The sequence below is a fragment of the Mirounga leonina genome, unplaced genomic scaffold, assembly GCF_011800145.1.
Source record: "Mirounga leonina isolate KUSES-001 unplaced genomic scaffold, KU_Mleo_1.0 Mir_154, whole genome shotgun sequence".
NCBI lineage: Eukaryota > Metazoa > Chordata > Mammalia > Carnivora > Phocidae > Mirounga > Mirounga leonina.
The window spans coordinates 19,922,729-19,946,232 of NW_023270389.1; the positions used below are offsets into that span (position 1 = coordinate 19,922,729).

General features: G+C 33.5%; 1 protein-coding gene across 1 annotated transcript; it reads left to right on the forward strand.

Moving 5' to 3' along the window:
* The first annotated feature begins 2,251 nt into the window (after window positions 1–2,251).
* RGS18 (regulator of G protein signaling 18) lies at window positions 2,252–22,164 on the forward strand. The gene is made up of 5 exons (XM_035010138.1): window positions 2,252–2,604; window positions 3,309–3,410; window positions 4,434–4,495; window positions 19,079–19,245; window positions 20,719–22,164. The coding sequence occupies exons 1-5, from the start codon at window positions 2,486–2,488 to the stop codon at window positions 20,974–20,976; spliced, it is 708 nt and encodes a 235-aa protein (XP_034866029.1). The 5' UTR covers window positions 2,252–2,485; the 3' UTR covers window positions 20,977–22,164.
* The last annotated feature ends 1,340 nt before the right edge of the window (window positions 22,165–23,504 follow it).

Genomic DNA, 23,504 nt, shown 5'->3' on the forward strand with positions numbered 1-23,504 from the left:
TGCCCTATCACTTGCTGGTAGCTGGCTGAGGAGGCTCCCTCCCCCCACAGTCTATCTTCCCAAATGTCACCTCAGATTCACTTCTCCACACATCCTACCTTCCAGAAAGTGGCCACTTTTCTGTTTAGAGAGTTGCTGCTATTCTTTTCTTCAATCTCCTGTTGAGTTTGTAGGTGTTCAGAATGGTCTGATAGCAGCTATCTAGCTGAATTCCTGGAACCAGACCAAAATTAGGTCTCCTACTCCTCCACCATCTTGCTCCTTCCCCCATTTCTTTTTCACACCATTATACAGGCCTTTATTGCAGTTTCCTTGTGTCCATATTTTCACAATATATCTCTCCATAGTTCTATCAGCTTGTAGATAGCACATCTTGCACACAATTTCAACCAATCTTATGAAAAGCATCAGTAAGTTTCTGTCTCTCCTCTGGATATGGTACTTCAAATATAGTCTTTTTACAGTCAATTTTCAGCCAAGGTGAATTTAAAAATATGTTCAGAGTGAAAGTTATAGAATCAGGAGGGAGTGTGTATAAATATATACTAAATATTCTTTAGGGGTGCCTGGGTGGCTCAGTTGTTGAACATCTGCCTTCAGCTCAGGTCATGGTCCCAGGGTCCTGGGATCCAGCCCCACATCGGGCTCCCTGCTCAGCGGGAAACCAGCTTCTCCCTCCCCAACTCCTCCTGCTTATGTTCCCTCTCTCGCTGTGTCTCTCTCGGTCAAGTCAATGAATAAAATCTTTAAAATATATATATATAAATAAATAAATATTCTTTGATTTCAATTCTGCAAATGTTTTGAGCTCCTAGGTGGTATCCCTGACAACTATTTTCTTGAAATCAATAACTGGAGCAGGCTAAAAATAAGACAGGTTTCCTTTACATTTGTTAACTTGTTTTTCAATATATACAATTTTAGAGGAATTAAAGTATTCACTCCTGCAGATCAAAGGCTCTTTTAGAAAGACTAAATAACATGCTCCTGGTTATCGAAGGCTCTGATAATTCCAGATCTTTTATTCTACTGGCCTCCCAGAATTTGCAATAATAAATCACTTAATATCTATCATTCTTGGTTTCCTTTTCTACAAAATGTGAGTTATGGACTACATCAATATTTCTTAGATATTAGAGTTGTCAAAAAACAGTAAAAGAAGCAGAGGTTGAACCAAATTTGAATTGCCATTTCTTTTTCAATAAGAACGTAAAATAACAAACATACAAACTGCTGTCTCTAGTTAAAATCTTTCCTCAAAAAGAACATTTTAACAATAAAAAAAATAGAAAGGCAAATTCAAAATAAGGACTTCCTTCATATTAAAATATGTGTAGTTTAAGAAGAAAATTTACAGGGCACCTGGGTGGCTCAGTCGTTTGGGTCTGACTCTTCATTTCAGCTCAGGTCATAATCTCAGGGTCCTGGGATGGAGCTCGAGAACGGGTCTGAAGGAGTCTGAGGATTCTCTCTCTCCCTCTCCTTCTGCCCCGCCCCACCTCCAGCTCACATGCACTCTCTCTCTCAAATAAATAAATCTTAAAAAAAAAAAAGAAAAAATTTACATATTATCTTTTTTCCCCATTTTCACCATGGACTGATAAAAATTTCTTAAATGTCTAAAATCATTCTATGAATCTGTGCTTAAAAAGTATTGAATGAAATGCTTTCTACTGTCTCTTTCAACTATAAAACTCCCTCTATATTCTTACTTTGATACAATATGTTAAGCAAATGTAATTTACATTACAAAGCATTATGTCAATTAAATGTAACTTACTTAATTCAATGTAATTAAAATAAGTAAAAAAAAAATTAAGAACAATGGAAAATATCTCCTAGCATTCAATGTACTACTTCACCACAACATATTTTGATACACACTATACACGTTTAAAAACTTTTTTGGGGCACCTGGGTGGCTCAGTCAGTGAAGTGTCTGTCTTTGCCTCAGGTCATGATCCCAGGGTCCTGGGTTAAAGCCCTGTGTCCAGCTCCCTGCTCAGTGGTGAGTCTGCTTCTCCCTCTCCCTTTGCCCCTCCCCCTGCTCATGCTTGCTCTCTCTGTGTCTCTCTATCAAATAAATAAATAAAATCTTAAAAAAAAAAAAGAAAACTTTTTAAAAATTTCCTGTGGGAAATGACAGTGTCATTTGGGTCTATTAAAGCATCATTCTGGTTGCACAAACTAGAAAGAGAAGTTGCACTGTGGTAATACTCGTCTTTATCTTAGAGACCAAGAGTCATTTTGCAAATTTGTAATATCATTTCCCTAAACAGCTCAGGACCAAACTGTACTTCGGTTCCTCAGTTCTACTTTTTTGTGGAGACAGAAACACAGCTCTTGACTCCATTTTTACTTTATTTTTTTAAGCACTGCTGACAGAGTTAAGATAACTTTTTATTGTACCATGTATAACTATGAAATAGCATTAACAGGTGAAGGATGTAACAAATTAGACATCTCTTCATTTTAGAGAGAGAAGATGGAAACATCATTGGTTTTCTTTCCTCAATTAAATATGTGCGAATCAAAAGAAAAAACTTTTTTCAAGTTAATACATGGTTCAGGAAAAGAAGAAACAAGCAAAGAAGCCAAAATCAGGTAAAATCATAATTTTTAAAATTGGTTTTATACTTTTAAAAACATGATTAATGTTGAATATTTGTTAACACTTTTTTAAAAATATCTGGTTGAAACTACATTGAATGTAGTGTTACAATTGGGGAAAAATGTCTCTTTGTTTACTAGGAGTAAATACCTGTTAAATCTCAAGTGTTTTTATTTATTTTTTTAAGATTTTATTTATTTATTTGAGGGAGAGAGAGAGAGCTCGAGGAGGAAGAGGGGCAGAAGGAGGGGCAGAGGGAGAAGTAGACCCCCCCCCCCCCCCCCGAGCAGAGAGCCTGATGCAGGGCTCGATCCTAGGACACTGAGATCATGACCTGAGCCCAAGGCAGATGCTTAACCAACTGAGCCACCCAGGCACCCCTAAAGTGTTTTTATTTTTGAAAAAGTGCAACAATTTAACCACACAGAACAACTAGTGACAATCTTCATTGAAATATAATCTCAAATACATTAAAATCACTGAGGGAAAAAACAAAATATATTTCACATATGCTATCCTAATTCCTCCCCAAATTGGATGAAATTCACTAGGAAAACCATTGTGAGTGTGGGGGGGTGGATGGTGGGTGAGAAGGGATGTTCAGGTGATGACCAATCCCAAATTTGTTTAACAGTCAGAAGGAAAGATTTTAATTGTCATCCAAATTGTCCTGAAGCTAATGCCTTTTCATTTTCAGAGCTAAGGAAAAAAGAAATAGGTTAAGTCTTCTCGTGCAGAAACCTGAGTTTCATGAAGAAACCCACTCCAGTAAATCTGGGCACTTGGCCAAAGAAACAAGGTGAATAACTTTTAATTATTTGAGGGAAGATTTTCTTATTCTATCATTAAAGGTTTAAAAAAGAGGAAATTAGGAATTTCCATTTTATTGGAAATTACACAGTAATATAAGGAAGGTTAGAGATCTCATTTCAAAAAACTAGGAATATTCCATAAAATTAAACTACTTTAATACCTTGAATTAAATAACCTTATAAAAATTTAAAAGTGCTCTTTTAAAGTTATATACCTGTCAATTTTAAATGATGTATTTTGTTCCTTATAAACTGATGAAATACTCATTAATTTAAGAGTTTCACAATATAATATTGTCATAGAGGAGAGCTATTCATCTCTTCCCTTAGTAGTTTGAAAAAAATGCCTGTAAGTATAAAAGCAAAAAAGCACGAAAAGGGATGTTTTGTCATTTTTAGCCATTTCTTTAATTCAAAGAGAAAATGAAGTGGCCTTATATAGTAGTATAATACAGATTTGTCCAAAAATGAAATATGACCAATAAAAGGTCCAAGACAAATATATTCAACCTTGTAAATTATAACTGTAATATATTTGTTGTATTGCAACTTTTTAAATATATTTCTTATCCCTTTAGAACCTCATTAGCCAAACTTCCTCTATCTGTTTAAAAAAAAATTGCTGTGTATTGTGGTAAGAGCTTCAAGGAAATTGCAGTTAAAAAAGAGTTTGGCTAAAAGTCACTGTCAGTTTAGGTTCTTCTATTTGCTGAATTAAACTGGATATGCAGAGATGAATAAATTGTTTTCTCAAGAAAAAAAAAGATAATGACCTGATTTCTTTAATATTTAATATTTATATGTTATTTTAACATATTGTTTGGTAGGCAAAATCAATAAAAAATTTGACCAATGTTTTTGAAGTTTCCAATGTATATACAACTTTCATTACATAATAATAAAAGAAGAAACCCTATAACTGAAAAGAGCAGTATTAAAGAGTATGTTAGAGCAGATCTAGAAACAGTCTTTCTGCATACTCCATTACAAACATTCTGTCTCTTGAACAGAGTCTCCCCTGAAGAAGCAGTGATATGGGGTGAATCATTTGACAAACTGCTTTCCCGTAAAGGTTAGTGGTGTTTTTCCCAAACGCTTTACATCTTAATGGAAAATTACGCAAAGTATGCACATAACTATATAAAACAGGCTGTCATAAAAATGTACTCTGGTAATTTACAGCAATCTGTGTTTCTGATCAAGAGAAATAACTAAATAGTAGAATAGTCAACAAATGGAAAATGTTTTTTAAATATTCTGATTTTACTAAAAAATATTTATTGTGGCTGAAATATTACCTCTTTGTGCTGTGATTAATAGTTTCAAATTTTTTAATTTATTGATTTTTTTAATGAGATCCTTGGTTTTTAAATACCTGATTACCCACGTTATTTTTATTGTTAAGTGATCTAAAATTTAAAGTAGTTCTTTTATTGGAAATTCAGGTAACCCTCATGAAAATACTTTTTTTTTCAAATTTTGTAAATATTTCACTCTTCATATCAATCCTCTATTTTTAAAGCAGAATTTTGTAGAAGAGTTGCGAATCAGATGGATATTTAAGATGAAGCTTTGTAGGTGAGGTGGAAGGTGAGGACAAATATTGAGTCCTTGTTTGACTATTCAACACTAATAAAGCATGAGTCAGAGGACAGACTGCCTACATTGTTACTCTTTTTTTTTTTTTTAATTTGATGGTTTATTATAAGGAAGCAAATGTCTTTTCATCTGTGGATGCTCAAACTCAGCACATCACCTGATAAATATTAAGTGCTCAAATAATATAACCAAATTTGTTTCTAGGAAAAGGTTAGCCCACTGTTCCTTTGAGATCGGAGTTCTATGGCTGTATAATCTTAGTTAAGCTTCCTAATTTCTCTGACTTTCAGCTTCTTCAACTGTAAATGGAGATAACAATGTCTTTAGCTCCAATAGGAATGGATTTCTCTCAGGATTAAATGAGATAATGAATAAGAAACCAGTAACTGACACTACACAAATGTAAATTGTTACTTCTATTATGAAAAATAATAATTATCAACCATAAATTTCGTAATCTTTTTCTATTTTCCAGTTTATTTCCAACTGGGTAAAATCACTTACAGGGTGAAATTTCAATTAAAAGAAAGATATAGGCTGTATTTATTTATTGAACTTAATAAATTGGTACATAATAATTTCATCATATTCTCACAACCCACACAGAGAGAAGAAAGATTCAGCAAGGGTAATTAGTCCTACAGAAAATTTTCCCCTGGCATTCTGTAATCATTGTGTTTTACAAGTAGTCAAAACTGAATGGAAAAAATTAAATCTGCTGCTCTCTCTCTTTTCTCTGCTGGTGGAAATATTAAAGAGCTGTAAAATAGCAGTAATTTGAATCAAGAGAGTTCAACGTGATAACGGAAGTCAGCACTGATCCACTTGGACATTATTATCATTGCTCTTGATCAAAGTGCTAATTAAATTATATTGAATTCACAAAAAATTATGTTACTAGTATTCTTTTAATCAATCCCCCCAAAATCCAATTAATTGCAAAGCTTATTATAATATTAAATTATAAAGCTTAAAATAATCAGCTAAAAACATCTTTTGGTTGCAATGGTTAAATTCAGCTCATTTCTACTGTCTTGACTCCAGGCAAACAAAATAAAAAGAAGGAAAGATCTTATACTCATTAGTACACATACACACACATACACATGCACGCACTTCAAGAAAGACCTTACTCTATCAAATTTTACAGAATTCCCCTTTGGTTAAATGAGTAAGTTTCTCAAATTCTGTATGTCATGTCTATATAAAGGAAAAGGAAATTATATTAAATTTAGTCAAATGGGAAATCAAACAAAATACAAATCAAAATACAATAGAAATTTGAGTATTTAGTTTGACAAAAATGGCTGATATTAAAAGCAGTCTGTGCTGATTATTAGCATCTTTAGAAATGGAGCCACAGAATAGATGGTTCTTACTCTAGATTTTAGGGGTTTAATCAAAATTCACTAGCTGGACAAGGAGAGAAACCATCCAAGTGGAGAGCCAACATAGGCATGGGGCATTAACCAATGCAATTTATTTAGGGAACTAAAAATAAAGTAATTCTCTGTTGAGAAACAATTTGAAAAAGGAAGAGTGGCTTAGGGTGACAGACAGTAGACAGATGAGACTAAAACAGAAAGAGCATAGTTTTTGCTGTATTTCACAGAAGTGACAGAATCCATGGAGTGTTTTGATAATCCCGCTATTTTATCTAAATTTCATTCTTCAAATGTAGCTTAACTCTTTTAAAAATTAAAAAAATACACAGAAGAAAAGAAAAAAAAACACAGAAAAAAAAAACACAGAAGATAAAATCCAAGAAAATCTAAACAAAGTATGGACTTTAGTTAATAAAAGTGTATCAGTATTTGTTTATCAATTATAACATATGTACTTTGCCAATATGAGATGTTAATAATAGGAGGAAACTTGGTTGTGGGATATAAGAAAACCACTATCTTCATAACTTTTCCATAAATCTGAATCTACTCTAAAATAAAATGTTCCTCTTATTTCTATACAGATATTAGGATACATTTTTTCCACCATCCCTGTTTATTGACAAATTTGTCTGAAATTGTGAAATGAATCATAAAAATTTATAATTTAACTACACATATAAAAAGCAATAATTTCTAAATGCTATTTAATAGAAACAAAAATTATGAATTAAAAAACCAATATCAGATTATCTGTGATTCACTGATTGACTTTATAAAAGTAAATGCTATCAATACAAAGTTAGCAAATCAATTCTAATAATATTATATGTATATGTATATGTATATTGCACTTACACATATATGTGTGTGTTTGTATACATATATGTATATGGTTTCACATAAGGTATCTTTGAAAGTAAAATAATGCTGCTCAATATGTTTGAAAATAATTAATTAATTTAAAAAATGCTATATAACTTGCAATGTATTGTGTAACCTTTCAAAAATTGTTAAAAGAGATTATATAGATGTGTGCAAGATTTCAACAGGCAGAAGAAAAAATAATTCCTGAGCTGAGAAAAAGGCAGGAAAATGGCTAGAGAAATAAGAGATTTCAGTACAACTTGGAAAAGCAACCAGTTCCCTTTCACTGGGGCAGAGTAGTGAACAAACACATTGGAAAGTCGAGTTGGGGACAAACTTTGGAAGAGTTTGTTAGAAAACTGATGGACAGAAAAGTAGAATTCTATCCATGTAATATGGACTACCTACAAGATTGATACAAATATAAAAGCTAACCTCAAGGTAAGGGCTATTTTGGAAAGAAAACAGATGAACTTGGTGACTGATTGAATGTGTGTATTGTAAAGTGACGTGATGAAGAGATAGAAGATGAAGAAAAAGGATGAGCCAAAGATCTCTAGATTTTATTCCATATTAATAGGAAGATGACAGTGCCTTTTACAGACGAGAAAAAGATGTGGGAGAACAAGATTTGTGAGAAGGTAACAGGTCAGAGTTTGAACTTATTTAGTTGCTGGTAAACTTTATCAGAAGTTTTGCAGGGTTTTATAGGCACACATGTAGAATATGGAAGAGTGATTGATTGTAATTAGAGATTTTTCTAACCATCACATCTTCAATCAGTAAAAGATGTGAAAGAGGATGTTATTTTCCTGCAGGGAGTCTCTATCCGTAAGAAAACCTTCCAACTACTACATAACTGTGCATTTTCCAGTCATGGCAAATAATTCCAATATTTTTTACCCTTTCATTAATGAATATTTGCTTGGACTTTTTTTGCACCCTGTATTGTGGTTCTACTAAACTTAATTCTGAGAATAATTCATAATAGATGAGAGAAGTAGAATATGTAAGTCATGGCACCCCCTTGCTTTAAAAAGATAAACTGATTATACTGTGGAAAATACTTACTACTGACTGAATAAAGGCTGCAAGGAAATGATACTTCACTTTTGCAGAAGGAAATGAGTGCTTCTCCTTACACTTTTTATGTTGTGGCTTTTCAACTTGCCCTTCCCAATTTTCAGTTACTGATTTTCTGCAAGATAAGGGATTCCAGTGTTCTGCAAAGTTAAATTTCTGAATCAGTCTGACCCATAACAAACACTCAATTTCTTAATCTGTCTCAGGATAAAAGTAAGTAAAATCCAGTCTAAATTATAAATGGATCACATAAATACATCATTATTGCAAAAGTAACCACAACATTCTGTGTCAGGTCAAGAGCTATGACATAGCCAAATATTTAAGGGGAAAACATGCAACCTAGTAATACTGTACTTGAGTTTCCAACCTGAGAGTTTCTTGACTTTTTGTTTCATTTGGTTTCTTGGCATCAGAAGAATTCTCCAACAGATGCCAGAGTTTCAATTTAGAAACATGCAATCACAGGCGTTTCATATTTGTATGACACATTGAGCCAGCTTCTTCCAGTGTGGATTCTAATCGCAGGTTCTATCAAGCACTTTCGGCAGCTGCATTCACCACTGCTGCCTTCTAAAAGACTGTTTGGTAAGTTAATCCTTCTGTGTGCAGAACGGTTCCATTGTGACCTGACTTAATGTAGCTGCCCAAAGTGAGCAAGAGAAACAGGAAGTAACTAATGTGCTGGGATAATCTTGCACAATATTGCATATTACTTTTTAAAAAATAACTTAAACTTTTAAATAAATGAACTACTTTCTCATTCATTATTAATCCATTTCTTGAATCAGTATTTATTCTTCTTTATTATATTCATATTATGCCAATGGAATCCATTCACTTTGATTAACCCATCATCAGCACTTTTAGCACATAGCACTTTTTCTAATATTAGTGCTGGGACTTCATTCTGAATGTCTGTATCAAACTCAAGACTAATCATGGTAACAAAGGCCTTTTGCATGATATTCCAGAGCACAATGGCTGGCACAGAGTTGACACTCATATTTTGTGAATTAGTAAAGGGCTATATATTAAGAAACATTTATGTTATTTTTTTTTTAAGATTTCTATTTGAATTCCATGCAAATTGATTTTCCTCCACTGCTCCAAACAGAATAAATAATTCCCACAAGTGTCCTTTGTTAGTCCTTGGTATATAAATGCCTGTCTTGCCCACCCATTGACCTTCATACTCCTCAGCAGTAGGGACTTTGTTGTTTTACTGCAGCTTATAACTTTGAACAAAATACATCTGGGTTCAAACTTCTGCACTGTATTTTACCAGCTGTAAATTTAGGGCAACTTAACCCTTTCTTTGAACCTCAACTTCTTCATCTGTAAAAATGGTTTACTCCAATAGGGTTGACATGAAAACTAAATGGAGCTGTGCTAATAAAAGGCATATAGCAATGTGCCAAAAACTTAGCAAACACCTAAAACTTCTATTATAATTAATATTACTGCATTTTCAGTATATAATATAGTCCTCATGTTCATACTAGGTGTTTTATAAATAAAAGATAGGTGAAGAAAGTTATTTTTAATATGTAACATTTTCAGTTGCCTGGCATATGGATGATTCATTTTAGATGTTTAGCGCAAAACACTTTTTTATAATGGAGATCTATTAATAGGAAAAGTAATGGTCATATTCTCCCAAAATTGTGACGTTTATTAACTCACTTTAGGAATAATTTGGCATGTAAAAACTGACCAATCATACTTATACATGACATATGGGTAGAAGAAGTTGAAACCAGAAAGGTTTTTTCTACATTGACCATGGGGTCAATGTAAGTTTATTCACAGACTCAATAATGCTTGTACTTAATTTCCTCTTTCCAAACTAGGTTTAACCTGGAACAGACTATTGTCTCATTGCAAGATTGCAGGCATTTTATTTTGACTCTGAAACATATACATTTTTAGGTATTTGAGGAAAATCTGTGCATCAAAATGCTCCAAAAAATCATTACCCATTTATCTTTCCCTTCTACATTTGGAGAAAAGCACACTATGCAGCGTTAAGAAATAAATCTTGAAAAATCAAATACTAAATGAGCTAAAAAATAAAAGTTGTTAAATATCCTACATTGATCATTCTTCCTTATTCTCAGTTAGAGTTTGTAGACTCATTCAGGAACTGCTTAGCACTAAGACCTCTTTAAAAAGGTTGTACTTAACCGGTAATTATCTTATTAGCATCTAATGACTATAGACAAATTCTGACTTGTCAGTCTTAAATGATAGTTTCTCAAATTCTTGTAAGCCTGACCTTTGCTTGTCTTCCTAGTTTCTTTACAAACATTTAATCACTAACACCTGGTGCTCAGGGTTAATTTACGGAGAAAAAAAAAATCTCCCCTTATTCCAGTGAAAATGCCAATTCCAGTGAAAACGCCAATTCTATCCCCTGCCAAAAGCAGTTGGATAGAGCTGCATGATTCTTTTGTCATGGTAGTGGCTAAAGTTATCCCATATTCAATATTTTGGATATGTCTATAGGTTGTCATGTTATTTCCTGTTCCTGTATCTCTAATGTATTTTTAAAAATTTCTTAAAACAGTAATGTATGGGGATTAACATAAGAATAAAAAAATGAAAAAATAAAATAAAATAAAAAATAAAATAAAATAAAAATTTCTTAAAACATAAAAAAAATTGTGCTTCATGACAAAGAGGACAAGTTCTATATATAGGAGAAATAAATGGTGAAATGCAAAACATAGTTTGAGGATTGTATTAGTTTCCCCTTGCTGCTGTAACAAATTACCATAACTTTAGTGACTTAAAACAACACAAATCTATCTTACAGTTCTGTAGATCAGAAGTACAGTATTGGTCTTATCGGGGAAAAAAAAATAAGGTATGGTTAGGCTGTTGTCCCTTCTGGAGGGTCTAGGGGAGAATCCCTTTCCTACCCATTCAGGGTTTAGCAGAATTCAGTTCTTTGCAGTTTTGGACCAAGGTCTCCATTGTCTTGCTGGCTCTAAACTCATGACTATTTACACCTTCTAGAAGCCACCACATTTTTTGGCTCATGACCATCTTCTTCCATCTTCAAGATAAGTAACAGTCATTCTCATGTTGTATCTCTCTGACCCACTCTTTTGCCTTCCTCTTCCACTTTTAAGGACTCATGTGCTTAGACTGGATTAGATTATTCACCTAGATGATCCAGAATACTTTCCCCATTTTATGGTGCTTAACCATACCCACATCTGCAAAGCTCCTTTTTTCCATGTAAGGTAACATATTCACAGGTTTTGGGAATTAGGACATGGACATCTTTGGAGGACTGTTACTATGCCTACCACAGAAAATGTTGCCTTCTTAAGAAAGATACGCTTCTACAACTTATTTTGTTTGTTTGTTTGAAAAGTGAGATCTGGGAAAATTGAACTTATCTGAAACTCAGTTTCCTCATCTATGAAAATGAATATAGGACATATTCCTAGCATCTGTTGTAAAGATTGAATGTGGTAGTACATATAAGCAGCACTTAGCCCTCAGAATATCTAAACATGTTATAAATGCAAAATCTCTCAATTTCCATAATTCTACCAATAGAGATTCATTCTTCTTGCTTCACTCTGTATGGAATTTTTTATATTAGAAGCCATCACTGACCATAAGGAATCATTCTAGAGAGTAGTAAATATGGGACACCTGGGTGGCTCAATGGGGTAAGGGGCTATCTTCAACTCAGGTCATGATCTCAGGGTCCTGGGATCAAGTCCTGCATTGGGCTCCTTGCTCAGTGGGGAGCCTGCTTCTCCCTCTGCCTGTCTCTCCCCCTGCTTGTGCTCTCTCTCTCTCTGACAAATAAAAAATAAAATCTTAACAAAACAAAACAAAACAAAACAAGAGAGTAGTGAATATAAGAAATGAATATAAGTAAAAATGAGTTGAGGAAAGAAAGCTATTGTTTTATTTCACAATTCTTTTAACCATAATGTTAGAATGTTTGCTTCTCCTTTCATACATTGCTAAATTTAAGTCTTTAAGTCTTTTTGTTCAGAATCTTTGCATCTCTGATCATGATGGATATTGGTCTGTAGTTTTCTTTTTCTGTCTTTCTTAATATTTATTTTATTTATTTCTGGGGAGGAAGCAGTGTCAGGTTTTGGTATTAAAATAATGTGGAAAGTATTCATCCCTCCACTGTTTTCTGGAAGGAGTTATATAAGATTAGAATACTTTTTCTTAAGTGTTTGATAAAATTCACCAAATCTGGATCCAAAATTTTTAGGGGGAGGGGAGAATATTTTTATTATAAAGTCTGTATTAATTGGATTACGGCTGTCAGATTTTTCACTGCTTCAGTGTCATTTGGGGTAGGTTTTTTTTTTTTTTAACAGTTTTCCTATTTTGTTTAATTTACATTTATTGGTGTAAAGTTGTTCGTAATATTTATTATCTTTGTGATATCTATCAGAGATGTGGTAATATTCCTGATTTGCTTTATACTATGAAACAACCTTGCTCAAGCTTGCTAGAGGTTCTATTTATTAATGTTTTCAATGGACCAACTTTTTGTTTTTGCTAATTTCCTCTATGCTTTGTTTTCTTTCATATAGATTTCTTCTCTCTTTTTATTATTTTTCCCTTCTATTTATTGTGGCTTTAATTTGTTCTTATTTTCAAGCTTCTTAAGGTAGAAACTTATATCTTGATTTTATGCCCTTCTTTTTTTACTAGTATGCTTTACATGCAATGAATTTCCCTCTAAATACTGTTTAAACTGTACCCCTCTAATTTTGATGTGCTGTATTTTCCTTATAATCCAATTGTAAATATATCATAAATTCTCTTGTAATTCCTTATTTGACCTATGAATGTATGTGTGTTATTTTATTTCCAAATAGTTGGAAACTTTTATAGTTATGTTACTAGTATTAATTTTTTTATTAAAACCCTTGTGGGCAGAGGACATACTCTATAAGATATCATTCTTTTGAAGTTTATATTTATTTTACATCCTACCTACCATGAGTCTATCTTGGATAATCTTCCTTGTGCTTTTGAAAAGGTGTTGGATAGTGTTTTATAATTATCAATTAGGTCAACTTGGTTAATAATTTTAAGTTTTATATAACCTTATTAATATTCTGTCTACATGTTCTATAAATTTATAAGTGAACAGAATTAAAATCTACAACTGTAATTGTAAAATTTTCTACTTCTTTCAGTTCTGCCAGTTTGCTTCTCATATTTTAGAGCTCTGCAACTAAGTCCATATATATTTAGGATTATTATTTACTAGTAATAGTTGGCCACTTTATAATTATGAAATGGAAATACTCTCTGTTTTGAAGTCACTTTGTCAGGCCACATCAAATTGTTTTTATACAGATGCTAAATACCTATGTTGTGTACCATTTTCATTTTTTTATTTCACCTTCTTAATATTTTATTTTTAACATGTGTCTCTTGTAGCCAATATATAGTCTAATTTTAATTTTGAGTGCAGTCTGATGATCTCTGACCTTTAATTGGAGTATTTAGTCCATTTAAATGTAATGTCATCATTGATATAAATTAGATGTAGTTAACATCTTATTTTCTGGTTGTCCCATAATTTTGTTGTTGTTATTCTTTACCTCCTTTCCCTTTCCTCAGATTAAATAATTTCTATTCAACTCTCTTCTAGTAGACTCCCCTTTCTTATGTAGTCTTTAATTTGTTGTCATGCCCATTCAATGAATTTTTTACCCCAGGTATTTTCTATTCTAGTTCTAGACTTTCCATCTGATTGTTTCTATAGTTTCAGTTTCTCTGCTGAGTTTTTGCATCTATTCACTCATTATGTATTTTTTAACATTTATATTCTTCAACAAATTAAATAATACCCTTTTTACTGTCCTTATATGCTATTTCAAATATTTTGGATACCTCATGGTCAGTTTCTATTGACTGCCTTTGTTATTGATAATGGGTCACATTAGACATTTCTTTGCATGCCTAATAAATTTTTATTGTATGTGAGCATAAAGGAAGATAGAGGAGTCTAGACTATGTTGTCTTCCTTTAAAGAGTTTTGGATTATTTTTCTGGCAATCCATTATATCCCCCATGGACCCATGGATCCTCTTTATTTTTTCCAGCCAGTTTGATCCTTTGAAACCAATCATTTTCTAATTTGCCTCAATACTAGTATAAAGCCCTTGCTGTTAAGTGTAATGTTTGTAACAAAAACATAGACTTTGTTGAGCCACAGTTCCAAAGTTTGGTGGCAAATTAGACAAGAGTCTTCATCTCATGAATCTTAAAAAGTAACATGAGAAACACAAGTGAGCAAGCAACTGTAGCACAATGTTTTTAAGTACATGGAGCTTAGTGTGTGAAAAAGATAGTGGAAAGAGATGAAAAGCACTACTGGAAATTTTTAAAAAGTAAAGAAACATGATGAAGTCTGTATATAGAAAGATATTACTGACTAGAATGTGGATAATAAATTAAGAGTGGGTGGGAACAAGTAATGGAATCCAAGAGTAAGGGTCAGTAATTAGAAGGTTGTTATAATAATCTATTTGAAAAATAATTCTGCTCAAAGTGAAATAAATTTTAAAAACCCACTTCTTTATGTTTTTCAATGGGTAAATAGTTAAATAGTGGTATATCATTATCTTACTTGTGATATTTTATTGGAGTTGACCCTTGAACAACTTGGGTTTGAACTGTATAGGTCTACTTACTCTTGGATTTTGTCAGTAAACACAGTACAGTACTATAAATGTGATTACCATCAGGTTTTAATCTAACATTTTCTCTCCCTTATGATTTTCTTAATAATAGTTTCTTTTACCTGGCTTACTTTATTGTAAGAATACTTTATACAATACACATAATATACAAAATATATGTTAATTGACTGATTATCTGTGAGGTTTCTGGTCAACAGTAAACTATTAGCAGTTAAGTTTTTGAGGAGTCAAAAGTTATAAGTAGATATTTGACTGCATGGAGTGGGGGTTTGGCACTGCTAACTCTTGCATGGTTCAACAACTCTACAGTTTTACAAGATGTTACATTGGTGGAAACTGGATAAAGAGTACATGGGATCTCTATTCTTTCCTACAGCAACATGTGAATTTATAATTTTCTCAAAATAAGGAAGTTTAATTTTAAAAATGTGTATAAGCCAAAAAAAAAAAATAGAATATCATAAAAAGTTGAATAAGCACTAGTTTTAAAGTCAGTTTGTCTTAGGGATGAATTCTAACTCTGCCACATTCTAACTATGTAAACTTTACCTGACTGAGGCTTAAATAAATGATAGTCACTAAGACCATTAACATCATCACCAGCAAAACCCACAAAGTATAATACTATGTGCCAGTCACCATTTTAAGCACTTTGTATGCTTTAAAATTTTAATTCTCACCTCTCTTGCTTTCTTCTCTCATGGTTTGATGGCTCTCTTTAGTGATATACTTGGATTCCTTTGTCTTTATTTTTTGCATATTTATTTTTGGTTTTTGATTTGTGGTTACCACTAGGTTTTCATCAAACATCTTATGCATATAACAGTCTATATTAAGTTGATGGCTGCTTGCATTTGAACCCATTCTTTACTCTTCTCCCCAACCCTCCATGTTTTAGGTATTTGGTATCATACTTTACATCCTTTTAGTTTGTGAATCCCTTGACCAATTTTTATAGATATACTTAATTTTACTGTTTTTGTGCTTTCTAATTTTCTTATTCCTACTTATAGTCTTTCCTTTCCATTCAAAGAGCTCCTTTTAACATTTCTTGTAGGAATAGTTTAGTGGTCATGAATTCTTTTAATTTTTGTTTGTCTGGGAATCTCTTTATCTCTCCTATTCAGAATGATAACATTGCTGCATAGAGTATTCTTGGTTGCAGGGTTTTTTTGTTTTGTTTTGTTTTTTCTTTCAGCACTCTAAATATATCATACCACTTTATTCTTGCTTGAAAAGTTTCTGCTGAAAAATCAACTGATAGACTTATGGGGTTGCCCTTGTATGTAACTGTTTTCTTTTCTCTTGCTGCTTTTATTTATTTATTTATTTATTTATTTATTTATTTATGTATGTATGTATGTATGTATGTATGTTAATCACCATACATTACATCATTAGTTTTTGATGTAGTGTTCCATGATTCATTGTTTGTGCATAACACCCAGTGCTCTATGCAGAACGTGCCCTCTTTAATACCCATCACCAGGCTAACCCATCCCCCCACCCCCTCACCTCTAGAACCCTCAGTTTGTTTCTCAGAGTCCATAGTCTCTCATGGTTCGTCTCCCCCTCCAATTTCCCCCCTTTCATTCTTCCCCTCCTGCTATCTTCTTCCTTTTTTTTTTTTTTTTTAACATATAATGTATTATTTGCTTCAGAGGTACAGGTCTGTGATTCAACAGTCTTACACATTTCACAGTGCTCACCATAGCACTTACCCTCCCCAATGTCTATCACCCAGCCACCCCATCCCTCCCACCCCCCACCACTCCAGCAACCCTCAGTTTGTTTCCTGAGATTAAGAATTCCTCATATCAGTGAGGTCATATGATACATGTCTTTCTCTGATTGATTTATTTCACTCAGCATAATACCCTCCAGTTCCATCCACGTCATTGCAAATGGCAAGATTTCATTCCTTTTGATGGCTGCATAATATTCCATTGCATATATATATACCACATCTTCTTTATCCATTCATCTGTCGATGGACATCTTGGCTCTTTCCACAGTTTGGCTATTATGGACATTGCTGCTATAAACATCAGGGTGCATGTACCCCTTCGGATCCCTACATTTGTATATTTGGGGTAAATAGCCAATAGTTCTCTTGCTGCTTTTAAAATTCTATCTTTATCTTTACTTTTTGCCATTTTAATGACTGTGTGTCTTGGTGTGGACCTCCTTGGGTTGATTTTATAGGGGGCTCTCTGTGCCTCCTGGTTCTGAATTTCTGTTTCCTTCCTTGGATTTGGGAATTTTTTGGCTATCATTTCTCCAAATAAATTTTCTTCCCCCCTTTCTCTCTCTTTTTATTCTGGGATCCATATAATGATAAAGTTATTACACTTAATAGTGTTTCTGAGTACCCTAAGTCTATTTTTCTGTTTTGTCCTGCTCTTTCATTTGAGACATATCCCCCATCTCTTCATTTTGTCTCTCTGTGTCTGTTTTTATATGTTAGGAAAGTTGGCAACATCTGCTCTTGAAAGTAGTGGCCTTATGAAGAAGTCCTGTGGTGCCCTGCAGTGCAAGGTTCCCCATTCACCAGAATCTGTCTCCTATGTGTGTTATGTGTTCTACTATTGTGGCTGAGCCTGGGGTGCCTGGCAACAAGGGTCTGTTTATCTCCCCTCTCGGTGCCTGCTGTGTCCCTCCCTTCTGCAGACAGTCTCATGGGTCTGTTTGGCTCCCAACTGTGTCTCTGTCCTTCCTATCCTCTTCAACATGGCCTCTTCTCTACATTTAGCTGTGGAGAGTCTGTTCTGCCAGGCCTCAGGTCATTCTCTGGCTTATTTACACTGATATGGATGTTATCTAGTTGTATCTTTGGGACAAGGGGAAAGTCCTCCTACTCCATCTTTCTTGGATCAATGCTTTTAATTCTCTAAACGGCCCTATCAGGTAGGTATCATCATTATCTTAATTTTAAATATTGAAAAACTGAGGCACAGAAAGAAAAGTATTTCACTCAGGACTACATAGTAACTAGCTAAACATGAATTTGAATTCTGGCCATCTTCCACAAAACTTTATACCAATGCCTAACATTGATGGAGCTCAGAACAAATGTAAAAATGGAGATCCCATGCTAAATATCTAAATGCTTAAGAGCTATAAATCAAGCTAACAAACTGTTATAAATATATATTTTATCCTTTTATTTATACAAATATACTGTGTAACCATTAGGTTTGAATTTAAAATTCTCAGACTCTTTACAGTTCTATTCTATCAAGTTGCCTACCTTCCTTCTCTTTCTATTCATGGTTTGGTTCCATACTGTGAAAGTCCTCTTTGCACATTTGGGTAGACACCCCAGCCTTCAAATTGAAGTCCTATTCTAAGGGTATGCATACCATTGAGTCAGTGTGCCTTTAGTGGATGAACTTGGGGAAGAGGACTGTGCAAACCCTGGCAACATAGAGCTTTTAGACAGGGAATTCCAGGGTCCTGAGTATAGAAGCATAGTCTGGAAGTCAGGGGGCGTGGAGAGAATGGGCACCAGGTGGAATAGTTTCTTGGCTCTGTAGAATAACTCCCACATCCCTGAGAAAGGCACTGAGGGACCTGAAAGAGACCCAAAGCAAGATCCGGAGTAGGGATTTGTCCCTCTTCCTCAGGTCTGTGTATGATACCAACCTCCTTTCAACAGGACTGATACTTACTTTTCATAATTGTGAATATTACAGCTAATTTATATGAGGTCTCCCATGTATAGTGTGCATATGTGTGTTTCTTCACTGCATTAGAGGGAAGACATAGCTATAATATCAAGTAGTACAATACAGGAGAGGAGGTGGGCGGGAGGATGGGTTAAATAGGTGATGAACACTGGGTGTTGTATATAAGTGATGAATCACTAAATTCTATACCAGAAACCAGTATCACACTGCATGTTAACTAATTGAAATTTAAATAAATATTTGGAGGAAAAAAATATCAAGTAGTACAATTCTTCAGCATTAATATTGTATAGTTAAAATATATCACTTCTTTTCCTGATAGATGGACTGGAGACTTTTACCAGATTCCTTAAAACAGAATTCAGTGAGGAAAACATTGAATTTTGGATAGCCTGTGAAGATTTCAAGAAAAGTAAAGACCCTCAACAAATTATCCTTAAAGCAAAAGCAATATATGAGAAATTTATACGGAATGATGCTCCACAAGAGGTACAGTAAAGATGATTGTAAAAATTTAATACTGCTTGAAAAATTTTTGAGAGAATCTGCCTTTATCAAATCTGTATCCTCATATATTCTACCAGAAATGTCAAGATTTTATTGAAGCAAAAATGGATATTTCTATGAATTCCCATATACAAACAGAATACATTGTAAGACTTGCCATGAAAGTAAAAGTATAATTGAAGTCATTCCTTGGGGTTATTTTTTATTCTAGACTAAGAGTAAATACAATTACTTGCAACATTTAGATTCATTCACTTATCTATATTCATCACCTAAGCATAAGCAATGTCTCTAACTAACAATTTCTATAAGTGAGGAAGGCAAGACAAATTAAAAAGATTGTATATTGTACCATTTTAGTGTGAGCTCATCTACCTATGCAAAGTTTGATTGCCCCAAAATAATTATTGTCCACTTTAAGGTAGACTAAAAGAAAATTTCATAATTGTTAGATGAGGGAAACCTAATCTGACAAGAGCTCAAGTGAAAAAACAAATGTGATTTTCTTTGACTGCAAGCTCAGGGTGAGATAATTGTGTGTACAACTGCTAAAACTATAGCAATAAAACTATAAAACTAGCAAACATTACCTGACTGCCCTCAAAAATAACTTAAATAGAGTTTCTGTAGTTTTATTATGTGTTCAATAAATAGTGTTTCTTTGATGAAGTGGTAGAACTGGTAGGCTATCAATGTTTAGAGTTCTGTTTCACTATAAATTAGTATTGTCCATGAGGTAGCATTGTCTATGTGGGTATCATTTCACATGGAATGATGATTGTTTTCTTGTTTCAATATGTTTCAATCTATTCTGTGTTTTCGTGCATTATTCTGTTTTTCCCATGGCCAATTTTATAAACAGATTTTTAAAAAGCAGCTAGTGGTATGGTGTTACCCGTGAGGGAAAAGGAAGGAACCCTAAGTGAAAACTTACATCCATCAGAATCAGATACAGCAGTAGTGCTTTGGTAAAAACATGAAAGGATTTTATATCTTTAAAAGTTATCCATTTTCAGCACACACTTGCTTGTAATAAAGCATCATAATAAAATTTAAAAAGCACGGGGATAAGACAAAAGCCCCACATTGAAATCCTAAATATGTCCCCAACTCACTCTTTGCCCTCACTCAAAATAATTTAATTTCTATGAAGTTTTGTTCCCACTTTGAAAATGGGTTAACCTAATGGTCTATATGATATTTACAATGTTTCACTATTCTAAATTAGCAGAGAGTGAGAAGGACTGGGAGCATAGGAAAAGAAGAGTCAGATGAAATGCCAGCCCAGAGTAAATCATTGGATCCCTAGGCTTATAACAAAAAAAAATCACAAAAGCATCCAAGTGCCTTATGCCCATTCCAACATTGGATCAGTCCTGCACTGTTTGTTTTTCAAAAGTGTTTACTTAAGTAGATTGACCATAATCATACTTTACTGTTATTATTATCATCCAGGTTAACCTTGATTTTCACACCAAAGAAGTCATTACTAAGAGCATCACCCAACCTACCCTACACATTTTTGATGCTGCACAAAGCAGGGTGTATCAGCTTATGGAACAAGACAGTTATACACGTTTTCTGAAATCTGACATCTATTTAGACTTGAGAGAAGGAAGACCTCAGAGACCAACAAATCTTAGAAGACGATCACGCTCATTCACCTGTACGGAGTTCCAGGATGTAAAGTCAGATGTTGCCATTTGGTTATAAAGAAAATTAATTTTGTTCATTTTGATGGCAAGCTTGTAATCTGCTTTTAATATACAGCATGTTTACTTCTAACAAATGCATCATATCAAAGGATTTTAAAAATGTAAATCAAAACTTACCTTATAACAACACCTACTATATCTACCAATATATTCTGTAAAGCCTTCCATTTGACTTCATTCCATTCATAGTCAGAAAAACTTATTACTTAATGGAAGGAAAGTAAAGAAGTAATAACAACGTTTTATAAAACCATAGTTGAGTTAAAGTTAAGCTTTTGCAAAATTGTCAATAGCTAGACCAAATATCTAGTTTGGATATTTTTTTCTACATGTAAAAAAGTTAATGCTCAGATATCCATATATTCAGAACACATTTTCCATAATGATGAAGATTCTTTCTTTCTCTCTCAGGCATAGAGAGAGTAGAAGATGTCCGTTTCTTACAATAGGAGAGGACAATCATTTGTTCTTGGATTACTAACCCTGGTTCAAGAATAAGCAATGTATCACTTCTAGTTATAAGCTAGACACAGGAACTTTGGGGAAGACACATAGAACTTTCAGGTTAAACATAACCCACATTGATAACTGAGAATGGGAACCACGTTTGGGCTCATTCTTAAGTGAACATGGACTTACCCAGTAAGTGGAGCACATTTCTAATGGTCATAAAAACATGACCAGATTATACATAGCTCTAGGCTGGGACTAGGGGCATCTTCTCATCTGTTAACAGAAATTGCTACTAAAGTAGTGGGCAGTCAGTGGTTTGAATGAGGCTCAGAGGAGATTTATCCCAAAAGTAGTTAGGTTTCATTTTTGGACTTTTAGAACTGGGATAAAAATTAGAAATGAGAGGAGGTAAAGAAGCAAGGAGTCCAAGGCCCTGGAGACTCATGCATTTGCTATATTTGTTCCTGTAAATAAAGTATTCTCCCATTGATTGTGTTCTTGTTCCAAGTCTCATTGAGTCATTTAATACTATATTATTCAAATAAGATTATGCTGAGGAGTATATATGTCTCTACTTTAGGGAAATATTTAATTTTAGATGTGTGTTGCATGTAAATGTCTGTATTTAAATATGCCATACATTTGGCTTTGGCAAATATTATTTTAGTTGAAATGTAAAATATAAAAACTGCAGATAACCTATAGTAATAAATATTTTTAATTTCTTTATTCATACAGTTAATGTTTATTTGACCACTAAGTGCTCTTGCTGATTGTTGATTATCCTGTCATCAAACTACACATAAACATATTTTCTTATTTTAGAATGATATTGAGGTAGAAAATATTAATTAAAGTGTTTTGTCACTGATCTTAATGCTAATTCAATTCTTTATACTGTTATAAATATGAAAACAAATCCATGCACTTCAAAATCAACTAAGGAAGTGATTTTTAATTTTTCTTTGGCTGATTTCTATTTTCTTTTTCTGTGGAAGTGTCTTTTCTTCTTCTTCTTTTTTTTTTTTTTTGGAAGTGTCTTTTCAAAGAGTCTGATTGCTTCATGCACAGTTAAGACTTGATATACGAGCTTTCTGGTCTCATTAGAAAAATCGCAGGCTGATTTTAGCAGCATTGTTCTAGGACCACAAAGACATATTATGTAGCTTTTTCATTTGTAATACTTTTCAGACATGTCCAATATCTTGTTTAAAGAATTCAATGGGACACTTCAAAAACATACCAGGACTTTTTGATTAAGTTAATGCCTGACTTCAAAGAACTTGTATCCATGGGAAGGACAACGTGGTCACAAACAGGAAACAAAATAAACAATTAGAGAAGTGAAAAAGCCAAGTAAAAATGTGCAGACAGTACTGAGCACTGGCTGAAGGCATTGCAGAAATACAATGAAAGCCCAAGAACTTGAGAACCTCAGTGCCTGGACTCCCTAAACAGATGTGTGAGCCTCAGAAATTCATTTAACTTCTAAGCACCTTTACCTTACACATTTTTTTTTTTTAATATAAGGGCTCAGGGTTTCTAATTCTAATCCTCTATCCTCTATGGTCCCTACATTTACTGACTCTAAGTAGGCAACCTGCTATTCTCCAAAGCACCTCTTGATTGATGCCCGAGCAAGGAAGAGAGGCAAGTAAGTGTGGTTAATGAAGGAAAACTTCAGACTAAAAATTAATATGAGATATTGATCTAATAGTAAAGTGTACTTTTGTAGAAAACTTAGAAATACGTGAAAGGAAAGAAATCATGGGAAATGTAGCTTACTTTTTTTTTTTACTGGTCATATATGTCATATATATAAAACAGAATCTTTAAATGGATTGAAGAAGATAATTTGGAGTATCTTGAAGCCCACAGACAAAAGTCAGTACCTATGTGTCGTATTTTGTACATGATAGAAGCTCAGTAAATGACTATGGAATCAAATGGAAGCAACAGGAAGCATTATGAGGAAAGTTCACATTTCAGCAAAGAGTAAACACCTACTTTTATTTGAATGTGGCATATATTTATTTGAATCCTGGCTCTGCCACTTATCAAGTGTAGTATGTT